Source organism: Pan troglodytes, chromosome 23 (genome assembly GCF_028858775.2).
Source record: "Pan troglodytes isolate AG18354 chromosome 23, NHGRI_mPanTro3-v2.0_pri, whole genome shotgun sequence".
Lineage (NCBI taxonomy): Eukaryota > Metazoa > Chordata > Mammalia > Primates > Hominidae > Pan > Pan troglodytes.
In genome coordinates this window covers 41361000-41381649 of record NC_086016.1, presented here as the reverse complement: position 1 = coordinate 41381649, position 20650 = coordinate 41361000, and the positions used below count along the sequence as shown (strand labels likewise).

The 20650-nt window shown below is 54.8% G+C and overlaps 1 protein-coding gene across 3 annotated transcripts in view; it reads right to left on the bottom strand.

The window, feature by feature from the left end:
• Nucleotides 1-292: 292 nt before the first annotated feature.
• The window catches only part of SYNGR1 (synaptogyrin 1), a 35579-nt gene continuing 15221 nt past the window's right edge, over nt 293-20650 (bottom strand). The window contains exons 2-4 of one of the 3 annotated variants that reach the window (XM_009438312.4): nt 11304-11541; nt 9661-9806; nt 293-4176 (exon numbers count right to left, since the gene is read on the bottom strand). In XM_009438312.4, coding sequence (XP_009436587.2) covers nt 3955-4176; nt 9661-9806; nt 11304-11541 — 606 coding nt within the window. In that variant the 3' untranslated portion in view covers nt 293-3954. Of the gene's footprint in view, nt 4177-7484; nt 8269-9660; nt 9807-11303; nt 11542-20650 lie in introns of those variants that run through there. The other 2 variants (XM_016938726.4, NM_001137663.3) reach the window with 2 other exon arrangements.

Sequence of the window (20650 nt, the reverse complement as noted above, 5' to 3'; positions counted from 1 at the left end):
AGAGACAGGTTTTCACCATGTCGGTCAGGCTGGTCTCGAACTCCTAACCTCAGGTGATCCACCCACTTTGGCCTCCCAAAGTGTTGGGATTACAGGCATGAGCCACTGCAGTCGGCCAATTTTACTTTTTAAAAAGATAATATATTCATAGGTTCATTGTTTAATGAAAAATTAACAAACAATAATAACCAAGTAAGACATGGCCTGTCTAAGGAGACAAACGGGATGGAGCATCCAAGCCAAACGCAGAATGAAGAACAAAGAAACACGGTGACACACTTGCAATCGCTGGTGGGTTCTGAGTCTTCACTTTATTACTATGTCACCAGAAGTCACCACCTTCACTTGGTTCACCACAGATGGATGGATGTCATAAAGGAGGGTGCCACGGGGCCACTGGATTCACTCGAGACTTAACCAGGTGGTGGGGGGGTCTAGAGTGGGGGCCCAGGATGGGGACCGCCCTTCACCACACACACACGCACACACACACACAGATATATTTGTGGAGCCTTATATTATACATCTTATATATAGAAAATATATATATTTATACTATACACAGGCAGTAACGCTGCGGGAGGGGCCGGGGCACCGACAAGGGCTGTGCGCACCAGGACATGGGGAGTGTCAGGTCAAGTGCATCGCTGGGAGGCAGCCGGCCCAGTCCCTTCTCCCATAAACTCCTGGGAGGGGCATTCCCCCTTTCGTGCTCCTTAGAGAATCAAAGGGGTCTTGGGCCAAGGTTAGGGGTCTCCCAGGGCTAGCAGGCAGGGGGTCTCAGTTACATGGGGAAACCTGGGATCCCCGAGGCTTTGAAGATCAAAAATCACCAGGGAAGGATGGAGTAGGGAACTAACGTCAGTCCCCTGGGAATTAGCCCCTCAACTGCGACACCCCCAGGTGGATAGGAGCCGTGCAGGCAGGACAGTCTGTGACTGCCCAGGATGAGCCAACTCAGAAGGCAGAAGACCTGACTCCTGAACCTCTCCCTCTGTGCTTGACCTTGGACAAGTCGCTGTCTCCCTACCCCAGACTCTGCCGACTCTAAGTGTCCTTGCGACTCTACACTTATGTGAAACCTTTTTTCCTGGGCCCTCTCTTGTGCTTGATGGGGAGGAGGGAGCCACCCTGCAGGGTCCAGCTGCAGGAGGGCCCTTCTCCAAGGAAAGCTTTGGGAGCAAGGGAGAAGCAGGGGAGGACAGCTGGGAGGAAAAGGGATACCAGACAGAGTTGGGCCTGGGGTTCCCCAGGGGCTGTCCTCTGCCAAGAGAAGGAGCGAGCTTCCCCATGAACCTTCCAGGGCAGAGTCAGGAGCCCTGGGTCCCATCCAAATCTCGCCCTCCATCTCTCACCCTCTCTCATCTCCATCCTGGGCAGGTCCCTGCCAGAGCCCAGCCTGATGGGGAAGATCATGCCTGGGAGGGCTTCTGGGCTGAACTCAGGAAGAGTGAGGGATTCTTCGTGAGATGACTCAGCACCCCCCATTTCTGGCAGGAGTCTTGACAGCTTTCCCTGCCTAGGGTGGCAGGCAGGGCCTGTCGCAAACACCCAAGATGGAGTTAAGCTTACCTGGTACCCTGCCCTCCGGCTGAGGATCACCAGCAGCTGGCTGGCACCCAAGGAGAAACAGATGGGCAGTACCCTGAGGTCTCCTAGTGCCCACCAGCAGGAGAGGCTTTTGGTGGACAGTGGGTGAGGGTCAGAACATCTCACAGCCTCTTGTGGTGGGCACAGAACTTCACTCTGCCATGAACACTCCTGCACTCACTCACGCCCTCAACTTTGGCCTGGTACAGGTTTCACTCTTCAGGCCAACAGATAACCTGCCCCCATGCTGGTCCCATTTGGGCCACCTGGCGGCGGGGGACTGTGGACAGAGCCCCTTCCCCGGATTGGAAAATGAAGTCAGCAACAACCAGCTGTCACTCAGCTGGCTGGGGTCCTCTCCATCACTGCTGTCCCTTGGGAGGACTTGGACAGACCTGAGTTTAGATCCGTGTTCCACTGCCAACTCGCCTATGCTTGCCGAGCCTCAGTTTCCCTTCTGTTAAATGGGGATAATGGTGCTACTTCTCTGCTTAGGACTTCCTCCTCTTTCCCTTAACTCTGGCCCAGCTTTGGGGCCATCGAAGCAGGGACCACCCATGCCCTTGGTATCCCCAGCACAGGGGCCGGATAACTGCTGAGTGAGAAAGCAGGTGAGGGATCGTCTGCCTCTTAGGATTCTTAGATGGGGGATGGGGGGATGGTGGTGGAAACACCCAGCACTGGGCCCGTCCACCACCTGCTCTGCTCTGCTCCCTGAAAGACAGGCCAGTGGACACTGGGTGGACAGGGGGATGGGCCCCCAGCGCTCTCCCACACCTCCCTGTCCCTTATGGCTCAGTGAAGAGCCCACCTTGTGCAAGAATCGACCTGCCCCCACTCAGAAGAGATTATGACCTCCTCAGGCCCCACGGCCCTCTTTGGGCCTTTGGGTCACCTGCCACACTCTCCCCTACAGCCCACGGTCTTCCCTGGGCCTCCCATGCCTCAGGGGCTCTTGCCTGTGTCATCCTGGGGGCAGTGTCTCTCCACGGCTACAGCCCAGAAGCCGACTTGGCTGATTCCAAAGCCCTGTCCTTGCTGCTCTGCCTCCCATAGGGAGGCTGGCTCCGCAGTGGGCCTTCTGGAAGGCCAAGGAAAACCTCTCATGCGCTTGGCTGCTGCAGCCCCCGAACCCTGACTCACCCCAGATGAGAGGAGAGGTGACATAGTGTCCCAGATCAGTTCTCTTTCCTGGGAGGTCACAAGGGCAGGGAATCGAGGCACCTGCTGGGCAGCTGGGGCCAAGAAACCCAGGCGTCAGGGCCAGCTTTGCCACTCACTCACCGTGACCTCGGGCCAGTCACACCCTCATCTGTGCCTTGTTGTCCACCCAGCCCTAGGTAAGGGCTTAGTGAGCCCTCCTAGAGGCAAGGACAGTGATCAGTCCTTTGAGAGACCACGAAGGGGTTTGCTGGAGCCCCCTGGAACAAGCGTCTGTGGGACACGCAGAGCACAGAGCAGCACCCGGGGTGAGCCCTCTTGGAGGAGGCCAAGGGCCAGGGGTAGGACCAGGGGGATGTGGGTGGAGGGACCCGGAGGTGGGGCTGTCCCCAGGGGAGAAGGAACAGCTGGGGCAGAACAGGCCCTTGGCTTGCAGCAGAATCAGGGTGTCTCAAGGGGCTGAGGGCCCCAAGGCCTCCCAGAATGACAGTAACACTGAGCAGGGAAGCCCCAAGCGTGGGGATGGGAGGAGGTGGGTGGCCAGGGAAGAGCACGTGGTCTGCAGTCGGGCAGCCTGGGCTTGGCCCCACCTCTATCACTAGCTGCCTGAGTGATTCTGGGCAAGTAATCTTGACCTCTTTAGACCTCAGTTTCCTCAACCATAAAATGGAGACGGCCCTGACACTCTTAGCAGGACTGCCAGAGCAGGGTGACAGCCCCCAGTGTCCTGTGGGTGTTTACACTCACCCTATGACCAAGCCACGGTGTAGCCACGCTTCCCAGCATTATCTGGGTCTGTCTTTCCCACCATTCTGGCCTCTGGTACCACCAGGGCTTCCTCCACAGCTCATCGCTCCCCTTTCCAGTGGCCATTTCTGCCAATGTCACCACCCATGCCCAGCACAGGCTGGATGCCCAGTAGGCGCTCAAGGAATGCTTGATGACACAATGTATGAATGCAAATACCCCTGGCCCCCACCCTCTAGGCCCCTGCAGGGCACATGCCCTGGGATATACTTGCACATACGTAGACAGTCCCCAACACTGGACTGCCCCACCCCTGCCCCGAGCTACCCTGGACCTCAGTGGGACAAGGCAGAGGCTGATGAGGCGCTGGGCAGGGCAGCCTGGGCAGGAGCAGGGGCTGGGTGTGGAGAGAGGGGACAGATGGGGGAGGGGGCGGGGGCAGGCGGTCACTGTGGCTCAGTAGCCCTGCGACTGATAGCCCTGGGGCTCGGTGTCGAAGGCGTTGGCCGGCTGCTGGTAGGTGCCACCCATACCGGCGGGATCCGGCCCAGTGTTGGGCTCCACGTAGGGCGCGTAAGGCATGCTGGAGTCCTGGCTGGGGTCCATGTAGTCCTGGGAGAAGAGGGCCGAGTCGGCGCCAATCTGGTACCGCTGGAAGGCCAGCACAGCCTGGCCCGCCTGGGGACAAAGGCCGGCGAGGACAAGGACAGGCGGGAGGGGGTGGTTAGGGGAGAGACAGACAAGAGCACTGGGTTAGTGGTGGTTAGTTCACAGGACACAGGCAGGAGAGGGTTAAAGATCCTCAAAGCACCAAACAGGAGACCAAGCTTGGCTGTGGAGAAGGAAGGCTGTTCTCGCAGCCACCCCCAGAAATGCCCAGAACCATATCACCCAGCCAGAAAGTACCCCAGAAATCACCTGCCCCTGTCTCCCAATCCCAGAGGTCAGTCTGGGCTACCAAAAGTTCTAGATCTCCATTATGGAGTGTTAAGATGGCTCAAAGGCTCACAACAGCCTTCTTAAAAAAAGCTTCTCAGCGGGACAAAGGACTGTTAGCATCTCCTAAGAGTCATTCTTTTGTCTCTCTTGCAGCTAGGCCTGGCCATGTGACTATGTTTCGGCCAATGGGGTACCCTCATGTTCTCTGTCCCACCCTCTGACCTGATGCCTGGAACACAGATGTGATGGCTGGAGCTCTAGTTGCCAAAAGGGACCACAAAGACCATGAGCCAAGCCTGTAGGAATGAAAGATGCCTGGGGGCCATGCACCGCGGCTCATGCCTGTAATCCCACAACTTTGATAGGCCAAGGTGGAAGGATTGCTTGAGGCCAGGAGATCAAGACCAGCCTGGGCTAAAATATGCACCTCTGGCATATTGACTATGTTGAGTTAAAGGCACTTGAAAAACAGCAGGCACAATAACAATCTGATCTTCTTCTTGAAAGCAGGAGAGGCCAGGTGCAACAACTCATGCCTGCAATCCCAGCACTTTGAGAGGCCAAGATGGGCAGATTACTTGAGGTCAGGAGTTTGAGACCAGCCTGGCCAACATGGTGAAACCCCATCTCTACTGAAAATAAAAAAAATTAGCTGGGCATGGTGGCATCACCTGTAATCCCAGCTACTCGGGAGGTGCAAGCAGGAGAATCGCTTGAACCCAGGAGGCGGACGTTGCAGTACCCTGAGACAGCGCCACTGCACTCTAGCCTGGGCAACAAAGTGAGACTGTCTCAAAAAAAAAAAAAAAGGCCAGCTTGGGCAACATAGCAAGACCCCATCTCTACCAAAAAAATCCACAAAACCCAAATTAGCCAGGCATAGTGGTACTGGCCTGTAGTCCCAGCTACTCAGGAGGCTGAGGTGGGAGGATTGCCTGAGCCTATGGGTTTGAGGCTGCAGTGAGCTATGATCCAGCCTGGGCAACAGAGTGAGACCCTGTCTCTAAAAAAAAGGAAAGATGCCTGGGTCACCGAAGACCTCTGGAGCCAGTATGCCAGCCCTGGACCACTTCCACAGCCTTGGACTTTGTTGAAATCACTGTTATTTGGGATTTTGGTCACCTGCTGCTGAACCTAATTCTAAGTGAGAAACTGAGTTAAATAGAGTGAAACAAGTTTCAGGATCATCTGACTTGGCAGAGCCCTGACTATTCAATGTGACCGCGCCTAGCCTGAAGCCGCCCCGTTTTTTTTTTTTTCCCACAGATCTCAGATTGGGAAAGACTTGTCTACAGCACACATGCATGGTTAGGAAATTATTTTTCAATAAAAGCAATTACATTGTTATTAAGGACAATGACACTGACCACACTGAGCTAAGTCAAAGTTTAAGTAAATCAAACTTGTCATTAGAAAAGCAGCTTAGAGGTTTATTGCAAAAGCCTTCTCCAGAAACTTTCCCGGCCCGGGGAATCTGCCTGTGATGGGAATGTGCTGATACTCTCCAGACCCCTGTTTTAGGGCTGGGAAGATTGAGGCCTAGAAAAGGAAGTGCCCGTGGCAGAGTTACTGCTAGAACCCTTCCCTAAACATGGGGTCCTACCCCTTCCCAGGTCAGGGCGCCCTCACCTCCTTCCCTTTCATTGGCCCCTGACGAGGCACTAAGTCAACCAACAACCTAAAGAGCCACTTAGTGAAGAGGTAGAGAGTGAATATACCTAGTGTTTTATTCCACAAAGTTCCAGAAACCCAGTGACTGGGCATTTCCTTTTTTTTTTTCTTTTTTTTCTTCTTTTTTTTTTTTGAGACAGAGTCTCGCTCTGTCACCCAGGATGGGGTGCAATGGCACAACCTTGGCTCACTGCAACATCTGCCTCCTGGGTTCAAGTGATTCTCCTGCCTCAGCCTCCCAAGTAGCTGGGATTACAGGCACCCGCCACCACACCAAGCTAATTTTTGTATTTTTAGTAGAGACGGGGTTTTGCCATGTTGGCCAGGCTGGTCTCGAACTCCTGACCTCAGGTGATCCGCCTGCCTTGGCCACCCAAAGTGCTGGGATCACAGGCATGAGCCACCATGCCCAGCTAGGGCATTACCTTTTGATTGTACTCATTGACCAAAGTTCTGAGGGGAAGCACTTTCTGGGAGGTGGGTATTTAAAGCAAAGTGCCAGCGCCTTGGGAAAGGCAGACCAGGTCTAAAGAAATTGGGCTAAGGGATAAGGTGTAGCCCTCTGGGGTTTCCCACTATGTTAGCATGAGGTCCTGGCTGCTGGGGGCTCAGACGCCGGAGCCTGAAGAAGCAGGGGAGGTGAAGAGCCCCCTGAGGGTACACTTGAGCCCTGGCCAGCCCACAGGAACTGACTGAATGAACCTTGAGAGCAATGTCTGTAGACTCGGTTCTCCCCGAGCTCCCTGGCTGGTTTCCTGTACAGAGGTAGAGGGCTGGAGCAGATGACCCCTACTGATCCTTCTAGGGAGAAGCCTCTGGCTGTAGGCACTCATACTGTCTCTGTGTTCAGCTCTCTGCCCTCACTAAGTCAAAGCTTCATTTGGGCAACCAGTTTAAGGGGCCACAAGACAGGAGCAAAGGAGAGGCCTGGGCCCCCGCTGGCCTGGGCTGCAGAGGGAGGATGGGAGTTCTACTGAGAGCCCAGGGACCTGGTGGTCCCCTGGCCCCACTTTCTCAGTGTAGGTGCTCTCTCTGCAGCATCTCCAGCGTGCAGCAGGCAGTCTGCATCTGCACTGGGATGCCTCCAGTGCCAGGAAGCTCATTCTCGATGTGCTCAGGCCCTCGCAGGGTTGAGGCATTGCTTTGGGGGAACTGTCTGTGCTCCACCAGCCTCAACTCCAGCAGAGAGTGGAGGAATGGGTGAGTTCCTGCCCAGGCAGCTGGGGGCCCCAAGCAGGAAACCTGTGTAGAACCAGAGACCAAAATCCTTTGGAGGAACAAGGATTCATCACATGAGAATTACTCTCAAAGTAGAGATTCTGGAGGTGCCCCTGACTCTCTGGAGAGAAGAATGAATGAATGAATGAATGAATGAATGAATGAACAAAAGAGCTTACATTTATTGAGCATGCTTGTGCTAAGCCCTGGGCTGGCCTTTGTTTCATTGGCACAACAGCCTTGAGAGGTTGGTCCATTATCACCCCTCAGTTCAGGTAAGTGGACTGAGGCTGAGAGAGGTGCACGGGTTTGTCAGGGTCACATAGCACATGAGGACAGAGCCAGACCAGGAGCCCTGTGACATCCTCGGCCAGGATGCTAACCCTAAGGACAGTGAGGTCACTCTTCACACCGCTGTGAAGGGAGAGGCTATTGCTCTGCACCCACAGCTCAGCAATGGGGACCATGAACGCCTCTAGGCAGCCCATGTATGGGGCCGCTACCTACCTGGTAACTGTCCACGGCTGTCCATTTGGAAGAGATATTGATGTGTTTGTTTTCTCCTCCCCAGCCTGTGGGCTCCTGGAGTCAAGGACCCCACCTAATTCATCACTAGGCACAAAACAGCTGCTCAATAAATGTTTACTGAATGAATGAACGCATGAAGAATCAATGAAGGAGGCGGTGAAGGAATGAATGAGTCAGTGGAGAACCTGAATTGGTTCCTCAAGCCAGCCTTCCACTGCCCTGCATGCCCTGGCATCTTGGACATTTCTGGCACTAGGCTGCTCCTGCCACCTCACCGCCAGGGGTGATACAGGGCTGCCGGCCTCTGCAAGCCAGGGAGGCCTACGGCTGTGCCGAGGCAGGGAACAGTGTGCTGTACTCCTCCTGGAAGCTTAGGTCCTTGAATCTCCGCACGGCCAGGGCTGCGGTCAGGCTCTGCCAGGAGAGAGTAAGGGTGAGGCCGGTGGGGAAGAGCTGCAGAGGTGCCAGGAGGGAGGCTGGCTTCAGGGGGCCGGGCAGGCACCTGTTGGTCAGGTACTTCAGACCCATGGCTAGAAATCATCCACTACTCCTCTGTGAGCCCCGCCCCTAAACTCCTCCCTGTAAGCTGGGTGGTCCCCACTTCTGGGGCACCTTCTCTGGACTGAGATCCCCTGGGGTCACCTGGTTCTTCCTACCCAGTCTTGAGGACACTGAGGGGTGGAGCAGCCAAGGCTGGCCCACTAGGGCCTGAACCACGGGTCTCCCCCTCCAAATGCTATCTTCTAATATTGTTGGGGAGATGGGTGTACCCCTCAAAAATGGATATCCAGGGGCCCTCAAAAAGAAAAAGACGTCAACCCGGGGCAAACCAGAAGGATGGGGGAAACAGGGACGGCTGGCGGCCTGTATGTAGCCTCAAGAGTCTCCTTGCAGGAGGCTGGGCCCAGAAGTGCTGGCCGGTCCAGAGGGGAGGCAGCTGTGGGTTATGGGGAGGGCTCTTGGGATGGGGCTATGGAGGTGACGTGGCCCCAGATCTCTGCAGAAGGGTGATTAGGAGAGAAGAAACAGACATGACCCAGACCAGTGGGAAAGAGGGGCCAGCTGAGCTGCCAGCCCAGGGCCTGCTGGGCCCAGAGACATGCTTTGTTTGACACACACAATATATTGTTTAAACCTGAATAAACTTCCAACATATCAAGATCAGATTTCATGTAAAAATTCAGACTTCTGCCTTCTCTAGGTCCCTATTCCTGCTTGGCAGCCGAGCAGAGGTACCCTCTTAGGATAGGCACGCATGTGTCACCCGGCCTGCTCACGGCTCTCAGGCCCTGCCTGGCCCATGTGCATCTGATGTCGACACCTGTGTCCCCCAAATCCTACCCTCTCATTTTATGGATGGGAAGACAGAGGCTAGGAAAATTAGAGGCAGCCCCGATCGGAACCAGGTCTCCTGACTCCTAGGCAGGGCGGCTTCCCAGCCTCAAACCCTGTAAGCCTCACCTTCCTGTCTAGGCCTCTGCTTTCTCATCTGTGAAAGGGGATAATAAACACCATTTACCCAGAGTGGTTTGGTGGGGGGTGGTCCGTGACCCTCAGGAAGGCTGCTCTGCACCACAGTGAGGGTCTGCCATCTCCAGTGACCATGCTACCCCCGAGGGCTGTAGCCTCCTTGCTGAGGGAGGCAGCACCACCGTGAGCGCCGCAGACAGGCAGGCAGAAGAGGGAGCGAGGGTAGTGTGGGCTCCCAGAGGCAGAGCGGGTCCCAGGCTAGCGAAAGGCCACCCGTCCAGGGGCTCAGTGGGGAAAGGGGACGAGTGTGGGCTGGTGGGCGGTGGCTGTACTCACCCAGGTGAAGATGGAGAAAAAGGAGAAGGCGATGGCGGCCCGGGCTGCGTCCGTCCCTTCGTTCAGTGGGTTGTCCTTGGGCTTGGAGACCTGCCACTGGTTGGCCAGGTAGCAGAATCCCACGAACCAGAGGAAAGCCCAGAAGGCTGGGGGGTCCCAGGACCGGGCAGAATGGGCAGTGCCACACATGGGGGAGAGGGTGAGTGGGGAGAAAATGGGGAAGCCGAGGAACAGAGGGACATTCAAGAGTGCATCTCCCATGCTCCCCCACCCCCAAAGGGAGAGGCAAAGGGGGTAGGGGAAGAGATAGGGGAGCCAAGAGAAGATGCAGGCGAGAAGAGGGAAGCCAGCCAGATGCAGGGGGGAGGAGGCCACAGACAGGGCAGGGTCAGGGCCAGTCAGAGGAGAGCCACGGGCAGTGAGAGGGGAGGATGGAGGGAGAGACAGAGAGAGAAGGTAATCAACTCAGGCCGCATTTCTGCAGCCTCTGCCAAACCCCCATGTCCAGCCACACCGCTGACGTGGCCCCCCCGGTCCACCCCTGATGCCTGCAACTCTGCAGGCAGGAAGACCCCAACCCTCAGGCTGCCAGACAAATGAGGTATGGGAAGGAGGACGAGGCTGGGGCAAGGATGGCAGCTTGGCTGGGTGGGTCTGGGCTTCGACTTCTAACGTGCTGCAACCCCACAGCGCCCCAGGTTTAGCGAGGGGCCCACTGAGAGCCGAGCCTGGGGGCGTCAGCAGTGGGAGCCTCATAGCCACGCAATCTCCTGTGAGTGCCAAGGTCTCCCCAGAGAAGCCCAGACCTGCTCAGGACAAGGCGTGCATCTGCCAAGCAGGTGGGGTGCCCACCTGGGGCCCAGCCCACCTCCCAGAGGCACTGCCAGGGAACTCTGAGGCTCTGTGGAAGTTTGAGAACCATTCATTTAGTTCTAGTTCCTTCTAAAACTAGGCCTCATGACCTGCCTTCAGCCTGGCTTATCCTGAGAGCTCCAGGCTTAGAACTAGGGGTTGGTCCCAGTCCGGGGACCCAAGCCTCAGAACAGCGAGGCTGAAGCCTCGGGTTCGGACCCCTGACTGAGAGCATCCACCAATCAGATTCCTGGAAGTCATGGAGCAGAGGTCAGGGTGCCTCTGCCAAAGGCTGTTTCTGAAGGGCAAAGGGCAGCAGGTCAGGTTGGCTCCACAGGTCCAGGCCCTGGTCCTGCCAAGGTCTGGCTGGGAGGCGTGGGGAGACTGAGGCTCCAGGGCCCCTGCTGTGCACTGGGCACCCAGTCACCGCCTTGCTTAGTCCTCATGAGGCTGCCCCAGGGAGGTGGCACAGAAGAGGCCACTGAAACACGGGCCAACCCATGGGGGCTGGCACATGCCCAGTGCCATCCATGGGTCCCTTAGACTAGAAGGAACTAGAATCCCATCCATGCTCCCCTGCCTGTGGGCAGCATGGGTTATTTTGGGGTCCCAGGCCCTGTCCTGGTCCCATCCTTCCTGCTGCCAGCCATGTGACCCTGAGTGCATCCCTTCACCCGCCTGCACCTCATTTCCTCATCTGAAACATGGGAAGAAGGGTGGCAGCCGCCTCCTATGGCCGGGACAGCCCTCTGCAGACTCTGTGCAGGGGGTACCTGCTGGGTGGGGCTCACCCGAGACACCGATGTCGGACAGGACGGCTTTCTTGCGGTCCTTGACGCTGCTGATCTGCGGGAAGTACACGTCCAGGGCCAGGTACAGCAGGCAGGTGAGGAAGGCGAGCACGCCCACGGCCACGCCATAGCTGCAGGCGTTGGGGTTGCGGTTGTAGATGCAGAACTCCTCCCCCTCGGAGGCGCTGTTGAGGTAGCCCTCATTCACGATGGAGCCGAACACCACTATGGAGAACAGCTGTCGGGGGTGGGGCCACACCTTAGACCTGGGCAGACCCCTGCCTCACACCACCCAGGGGACGGGGAGGCTGCCACCCTCGCCTGCCGCCTGGCCCTCCGTGAGCTACAAGACCCGGGTTAAGCAGGCATTTCAGAGGGGGATCCCCAGAGAGGGAGGGTAACTTGTGTGGGTCACATAGCACCAGGTGGGGGTCAATCACTTCCTTCCTCAGCCACAGGCACTGAGGACTCTCTGACCATAGATGTGGCCCCTTCCAACACCGCTCAGCCAGGTCCTAAAGGTCTTCCTGGGCCCTGACACCAAGATATCCTGGGACTGGACCGACTCTCAAAGAACAAGGAGCCACAGGCCCTCCTGGGCTGTGGACCTGCCCAGCCCCCACCCCCAGGCTGACTCCTCCAGATGCTGGCATGTGCCAGGCCCCATCTTGTGTTCTCCTTCCCTCTGCAGAGCTGTGGGCTGGTCTGGGGTCTCAGGCCCCTACCCAGGCCTGGCAAGTGGATGGAGTGATGAATGAAAAAATAACAGTGGGCTGGGGGTGGTGGCTCATGCCTGTAATCCCAGCACTTTGGGAGGCCAAGGTAGGAGGATCACTTGAGCTCAGCAGTTGGAGACCAGCCTGGGCAACATGGCAAAACCCCGCCTCTACTAAAAAATAAAAAAATTACCCAGGTATGGTGGTGCGTGCCTGTAGTCTCAGGTACCAGGGAAGATGAGGGGGAGGATCTCTTGAGCCCAGGAGGTGGAGGTTGTAGTGAACCGTGATCATGCCACTGCACTCCAGCCTGGGTGACAGAGAGAGGCTCTGTCTCAAAAAAACAAAACAAAGCAAAACAAAAAACTCGGGCCGGGCGTGGTCGCTCACGCCTGTAATCCCAGCACTTTGGGAGGCAGAGGCGGGTGGATCATGAGGTCAGGAGTTTGAGACCAGCCTGGCCAACATGGTGAAACCCCGTCTTTACTAAAATACAAAAATTAGCTGGGCATGGTGGCGGATGCCTGTAATCCCAGCTACTCGGGAGGCTGAGGCAGGAGAATCGCTTGAACCTGGGAGGTGGAGGTTGCAGTGAGCCAAGATTGAGCCACTGCACTCTAGCCTGGGCAACAGAGCAAGACACTCTCAAAAAAAAAAAAAAATCTATCTATATGTGTGCGTGTGTGTGTGTGTATTATATAGAAAATAACAATAGACACAATCCTGCCAGATACAGGGCACCCTGCATGATCCCAAGGGTATATTACACATGCTATCTCACTGACCCCACTACAGGATATGGCAAGAAGTGATGGGATATCACTTCTGGGAGTAAGTGACAAAGGATTTCTGCTTCCATCTTGCTCGTCCTCTTCTCCCCCACTCCCTGGTTGCTCTGATGAAAGCTGTTGTATTTTGGGCTACCCTTTGGAAAGACTGCATGGCAAGGAACTGAGGGTCTTTAGCCAACTGCCCACAGGGAACTGAGCCCCTCAGTCCAACACCCACAAGTAATTGAATCCTGCCAATACCATGTCAGTGAGCTTAAGAATGGATCCACCCAGGCCAGGCACAGTGGCTCACGCCTGTAATCCCAGCACTTTGGGAGGCCGAGGTGGGTGGATCACCTGAGGTCAGGAGTTCGGGACCAGCCTAGCCAACATGGAGAAACCCCGTCTCTACTAAAAATACAAAAAGTAGCCAGGTGTGGTAGCACATGCCTGTCATCCAGCAACTTGGGAGACTGAGGCAGGAGAATTGCTTGAGCCCAGGAGAACTGTTTGCTGGGCCTGGGCGGAGGTTGCAGTGAGCCGAGATTGTGCTATTGCATTCCAGCCTGGGTGACAGAGAGAAACTCCGTCTCAAAAAAAAAAAAAAAAAAAAAAAAGAGCTGGGCGTGGTGCATGGTGGCTCATGCCTATAATCCCAGCACTTTGGGAGGCTGAGGTGGGCAAATCACAAGGTCAGGAGATCAAGACCATCCTGGTTAACATGGTGAAATCCTGTCTCTACTAAAAATACAAAACATTAGCTGGGTGTGGTGGCACGTGCCTGTGGTCCCAGCTACTTTGGAAGCTGAAGCAGGAGAATCGCTTGAACCCAGGAGGTGGAGGTTGCAGTGTGCCAAGATCACCCCACTGCACTCCAGCTTAGGCAACAGAGTGAGACTCCGTCTCAAAAAAAAAAAAAAAGAATGGATCTACCCTCAGTTGAGCCTTCAGATGAAACCACAGCCCTACCTGATGCTGTGATTATAGCCTTGTGAGAGACCCTGAGGCAGTGGCACCAAGCTTAGCAGATTCCTCACCCACAGAAACTGTCAGATAACAAATATTTCTTGTTATAAGCCTTATGTTGTAGGGCAATTTGTTATGCAGCAATAGCTTGCCAATACATCCTGCACCATCAGCATTTTGCAGATAAGACAGTTAAGGCTCAGCTATTGTTAACACACCCAAAGTCACACAACTGGTCAGTGACAGAACCTGGCTTCAAACCCAGGGTACCTGACTCTAAAGTTCACGCTTTTTGGCTGGGCATGGTGTCTCACGTGTATAATCCCAGCACTTTAGGAGGCTGAGAAAGGAGGATCACTTGAGTCCAGGAGTTCAAGACCAGCCTCAGCCTCCTGAGTAGCCGGGACTATAGGCGTTTGCTACGATACCTGGTTAATTTTTTGTATTTTTAGTAGAGATGGAGTTTCGTCATGTTTGTCAGGCTGGTTTCAAACTCCTAACCTCCAGTGATCCACCAGCCCCAAGCCTCCCAAAGTGCTGGGATTACGGGCGTGAGCCACCATGCCCGGCCAGAAACTATAATTTCTTTTTTTTTTTTTTTTTTGAGATGGACTTTTGCTCTTGTTGCCCAGGCTGGAGTGCAATGGTGCAATCTCAGTTCACCACAACCTCTGCCTCCTGGGTTCAAGCGATTCTCCTGCCTCAGCCTCCCGAGTAGCTGGGATTACAGGCATACGCCACCACATCTGGCTAATTTTGTATTTTTAGTAGAGATGGGGTTCCTCCATGTTGGTCAGGCTGGTCTCAAACTCCCGACCTCAGGTGATCTGCCCACCTCGGCCTCCCAAAGTGCTGGGATTATAGGAGTCAGCCACCACGCCCGGCCTCAGAAACTACAATTTCAATGTGAGTTGAGCATATTTTCTTCCTGGGTGATGCCCAGGATGGGTAATGATTCCAGGACAGGTATGTGAAAAATATGAGAAGCATTCTAATATTATCTTATCTCTGTAAGATGTCTATAGTTTACATGGATTTTATAATGCACAGGATATATTAGTACAGTAGTAGCATATATAAAACCAATAAATCTACATTGAACGGGAGGATTGGTGCAAACATTTTTCCTGAAAGGAGCACGATTAAAAGTTTAGAGACCGGCCAGGTGCGGTGGTTCATGCCTGTAATCCCAGCACTTTGGGAGACCAAGATGGGTAGATCACTTGAGGTCAGGAGTTCGAGACTAGCCTGGCCAACACGGTGAAACCCTGTCTCTATACTAAAAATACAAAACATTAGCTGGGCGTGGTGGCACACAACTGTAATCCCAGCTACTCGGAAGCCTGTGACAGGAGAATGGCTTGAACCTGGGAGGTGGAGGTTGCAGTGAGCTGAGATCGTGTCATTGCACTCCAGCCGACAGAGCGGGACATTGTCTCAAAAAAAAAAAAAAAATGGTTAGAGACCTCTGGGTTAGGATGTTGTGTGTTAAGGGGGATTCTGACCTAAATGTGCACAGCAGATGAATGGGGACACAAAGTGTGGTACATTCATAAATTGGACAATTTTTCAGCCATAAAAAGGAACAACCAGCGTGGGCAACATTGTAAAACCGCATCTCTACAAAAAATACCAAAATTAGCTGGGTATAGGCCAGGCGTGGTGGCTCACACCTGTAATCCCAGTACTTTGGGAGGCCGAGGCGGGTGGATCATGAGGTCAGGAGATTGAGACCATCCTGGCTAACACGGTGAAACCCCATCTCCACTAAAAATAAAGAAAATTAGCTGGGCGTGGTGGCACGTGCCTGTGGTCCCAGCTACTCAGGAGGCTGAGGCAGGAGAATTGCTTGAACCTGGGAGGTAGAGGTTGCAGTGAGCCGAGATTCGCCACTGCACTCCAGCCTGGGCGACAGAGATCCGTCTCAAAACAAAACAAAACAAAACAAAAATTAGCTGAGTATGGTGGCATGCACCTGTGGTCCCAGCTACTTGGGGGACTGAGGTGGGAGGATTGCTTGAGCCTGGGAGTTTGAGACCAGCCTGGGCAACACAGCAAAACCCCATCTCTACAATAAATAAATTATAAATTATAAAAAAGAAAAAAATGTACACTGAATTATACAACATTAAAATGGTATGTTATGCTAATCTGGCCACAGTAAAAAAAAGAAAGGATTCTGAAGCTGTGTTCTGGTTCAGCCATGGGCACAGAGGTGGGCAGTGGTGGCCCGTGAGCCACCATTTGCCAGTCCTGATTTGGGAAAACCCCATGACCATGAGACTTCAGACCCGTGAGGGCATCGGGGCCCACAGCTCTGCCTCCCACAGGCTCTGCAGCCTCACCATCACCCCTAGAGTGGAGAGGGCTATTTGTACTGTTCCCAATTGGCAGAGTAGAAAAACTAAGGCTCAGAAAGAGAAGGTGGCACTGTTGTCAGCAGCACAGGCTGAAGTTGAACCCAGGTCTCCTGATTCCCAGACCTGTGTTCTTTTCCACCTGGCCAAGCTGACTGTCAGCCTCTGGAGGTGGGCCCTGAAGAAGGGATGGAATTTACTCCCAGAGACCCAAGGGATCAGGCAGAGGACCAGCAGGGAGGAAGGCCGGGAGGGTAGCTTCAGTGTGACTGGGGATCAGGTGACTCGATTCAGTCTCAAGTCTGGTGCTCAGAGGCACAGTGGGGAGCGCCTGTGAAGTCAGGACAGAGCCATTGTCAAAGGGGCTCCTGAGCTACTGACAAACCAAGACAAGCAAGGCAGACTCTGAACACCGGGAGATGTGCAGTCCACGGCCAGCTGCTTGGGCCGTGGACTGCACAACTCCAGGGACTGCTAGTCACACAACCCCTTGCACTGGTGTACTGCAACAAGTCCAAGGCTCCTACCAGAAAACTGTCAGGTTGGGAACCTGAGGCCCAGTCCTGGATGTCACCAGATGCCACCAAACCAGAACAGAAAAGGCTCCTGATCAGAAAGAGACTTCAGACACTGAGGAATCATACAGACCCGCCAATTCAAATCCAAGGCCTGCTGCTTATGCTGGGTAGCCTCAGGCAAGTGACTTAACCTCTCTGAGCCTCAGATTGGTCCTCTGTAAAAATTAACATCCCCTCTGGGGCAGATGGGAGAATTAGAGCAAGTACCCAGAGCAGAGCTTTGGAAGCCCCATAGGGGCTGCATAACGTTCATTTCCTCTCTCAAGGCCCCAGAAAAGAGGAATAACACCAGGAAGGCCCCTCTCGAACACTTACTAACAGACACGTGCTCCCGGGGGCTGGAGGAGACCCCACTGCTGCCAGCGCTGAAAATAAGTGTGGATCTCCTTCCAAAAACAGAACAATATCAGGCTCCCTGAAGACAGAGAGGAGGTGGGAGGGGAAACAGGCAGGCAGAAGCCTGGGCCCTGGGGACAGCAGAGGAGGAACCATTAAGACTGGGCTCTCTTGGGAGACAGAGGCAGGGAGTCCTCAGAGAAGCCAGGAGGAAAGTGCTGGAGAGGATGTGTCCCCAAGAGGGTGCAGAGCAAGAACAAAATAGCTTCGGAGGGACTGGGCGGGGCCATATGGCCCCAGCAGACACCCGCCTCGGTCAGGCATTCATCACAGGTCACAAGTTTCTCGGCTCCTGGCACTGCGCTGGGAGGGGCACCAGGCGGTAATTCAGTCCAAGAGACCCTGCTGTGGGAGCCGATTGTGTGGGCAGCAAGACTCTGAGTCAGATGACCTGGGCCCACTGAATCCCAGTGTGGCCACTTGACCAGTGGGGTGACCCAAGGCCACTGACTTAACCTCTTGAGCCTCAGTTTCTGCATCTGTCAAGTGGGGGCAACAATAGCACCGAAACCAAGGATGCATTGTGAGGAATCAGTGAGGTCATGCATGCAAGGAAGGGCACGTGGCCTGGAGTAAGGAGCCCCAGAAGGCTAGACGGCCACTAAACTCATGGAACAGATCACAAAGGCAATGGCGGTCCCTGGCAAACGCCAGGAGGGAGCAGTGATGGCCAGGGAAAAGGGCCCTGAAGCAGGGCCTCCGATTGGAGACAAGAATGAGCCAGACCTGCAAAGATCTGGGGGAAGTATGTTCCAGGCACAGGAACAGAAAGTGCAAAGGCTGAAGGCAGGAAAAGGTTTTGTACGATGAGGTGGGAAGGAATATGGCTGGAGCAGTGACCCGGGAACTAAGTACATGGGACATGCAGCGGGACAAGGCCTGGTGAGCTGTGGTGGGGACTTTGTTTTTTTTTTTTTGAGACAGGGTCTCGCTCTGTTGCCCAGGCTGGAGTGCAGTGGTGTGACCTCGGCTCACTGCAACCTTTGCCTCTTGGGTTCAAGCCTTTCTCCTGCCTCAGCCTCCCAAGTAGCTGGGATTACAGGCGTGTGCCACCAAACCCAGCTAATTTTTGTATTTTTAGCAGAGACGGGGTTGTGCCATGTTGGCCAGGCTGGTCTTGAACTCCTGATCTCAGGTGATTCGCCCGCCTCGGCCTCCCAAAGTGCTGGGGTTACAGGCGTGAGCCACCTTGCGCCGCCTACAACCCAAGCTTCTAAGGCTGGGGTCAAGGCCCTTCATGTGCTGGCCCCGCCCACCGCTCCTGGGGTCTCACCTCCTTCCACTCCCCCTACCACCTGCCTCCCCACCTTTGCACGCCCCAGGCCCCTTTCCATGTTTTCCTCCCTGGAAGACTGACTGTCCCTACCGCCTGCTACAGGCTGAGCTACAACCTACTTTGCTGTTCGTTTGCTGGAGTGGAGTGAGTGAGCTGCCTGCCCTGCCCTGGGGCCTGGGAGGCCTCTTCTGGGGCTTGACATCAGCCGTTCGTTGACTCAACATTTCCTGAGCACCTAGTATGTACCAGCCCTGTGCAAGAGGCTGAGGACACAGTTGGGAACAGGATGTATGAGGTTCCTGTTCTCACCGAGGGAGACAAGTGTCATGAAGAACGAAGCAGGGCAAGAAGAGGCGGACTGGGGGCCCAGGGAGGCCTCTGATGCAGCGACCTTTGAGCAGAAGCCTGACTCAGTGAGGGACCCAAGCCCAGGGAAGAAGCAGCCACAGGTGCCAAGGCCTTGGGTGCAAAGAAGCTGGGTGTGTTCAGGAGCGGCACGGAGGCCCGCACGGTAGGAGCCGAGCAAGTGAGGGAGACACCAAGAGGCGAGGCTGGCGAGGAAGATGGGTTGGCCTTGAGGGCCAGGGTGAGTTCAGGAGACACTGCAGGCTGAAGAGCAGCTGAGTGACTTGATGCGACTTAGGTTTGAGAAGAATCAGACCGGCTGCTATGGAGAGAAAAGACTGTGGTGGCAAAGGTGAATGCAAGCAGCACAGACAGGAGCTACGACAGCACCCAGGTGAGGGACGGGCCTGGGGCTGGTGCAGGCAGTGGAGATGGGGAGAAGTGGTGGGTGCTGAATATATATATATATTTTTGAGATGGAGTCTCGCTCTGTTGCCCGGACTGGAGTGCAGGGGCGCAATCTCAGCTCACTGCAACTTCCGCCTCCCGGGTTCAAGTGATTCTCCTGCCTCAGCCTCCTGAGTAGCTGGGATTATAGCCGTGCGCTCCTGCACCTGGCTAAGTTTTATATTTTTAGTAGAGATGGGGTTTCACCATGTTGGCCAGGTTGGTCTCGAACTCCTGACCTCAGGCAATCTGCCCGCCTTGGCCTCCCAAAGTGCTGGGATTACAAGTGTGAGCCACTATGCCCGGCCTGAATATATTTTGAAAGTAGAGCCACCAGAATCTGCAGACACAGCCGACGTAGGGAGTGAGAGGAAGAGTGAAGAAGCTGGGGATGGTGGCTCACGCCTTTGATCCCAGCACTTTGGGAGGCCGAGGTAGGTGGATCACTTGAGGGTGAGTGATCACTCCTGGGTGAGCCCAGGGGTTTGAGACCAGCCTAGGCAACATGGTGAAACCCCATCTTTACTAAAAATACAAAAATTAGCCAGGCAGAGGCTGAGGCCAGAGGATTGCTTGAGCCCAGGAGGTGAAGGTTGCAGTGAGCTCTGATTGCACCACTATACTCCAGCCTGGGGGACAGAGGGAGACCCTGTCTCAAAAAAAAAAAAAAAAAAAAAAAAAGAAGGGGCTGAGCGCGGTGGCTCACGCCTGTAATCCCAACACTTTGGGAGGCTAAGGTGGGCAGATTGCTTGAGACCAGCCTGACCAACATGATGAAATCCTGTCTCTATTAAAAATACAAAAATTAGCCAGGTGTGAAAAAGAAAAAAAAAAGAAAAGAAAAGAGCAGATGGGGGAGGAAGCCGTGGGGTTTAGGCTCAATGATGATAATGGGGAGCAGAGCCATCGCCTGCAAATGCCACATCCCTTGCAGCCTGCTGGTCCACAAGTGGGGAAACTGAGGCTTGGGGAAGGGAAGGAACATCACTGAGGACACAGAACCAGTCCCTTACAGTCTCCTGAACCCCCTGCAGGGCTGTCAGCTGCCCTCTGTGTCAAGGGTTTAACTTCTCCATTTAGCAGCTGTCCCCCACCCCGGGTGGGAGCTCCCCCAAAGCACGACACAAGCCTCAGGTTTCTGCCCCTCAGCCATTCACAGTACATGGGAGGAGGAACACAGACTTGCCCAGGGCCTGCTGTGTGCCCAGAAATGTACGCTCTCGACTCCACCAGCTCAATATTCTTATTCCCATTTTAGAGCTGCTTCTAGGGACCTGCACAGGTCTCGCAGCTGGGCAGGAGTGGAGTTGAGGCTTGAACCTGAGTCTCTCTGGATCCAAAGCTGGTGCCCTGTGCCAGGCAGCATCCCTGGGTCACTTGCTAAGGCCAGATCTGCAGGGACAGCAAGGAGCACACAGAGCAGCCACAAGGAGCCACTGGAGAACCGGAAATGAAACCAGAATGAAATTCCACACTGGCCACAGCAGCCGAGACAC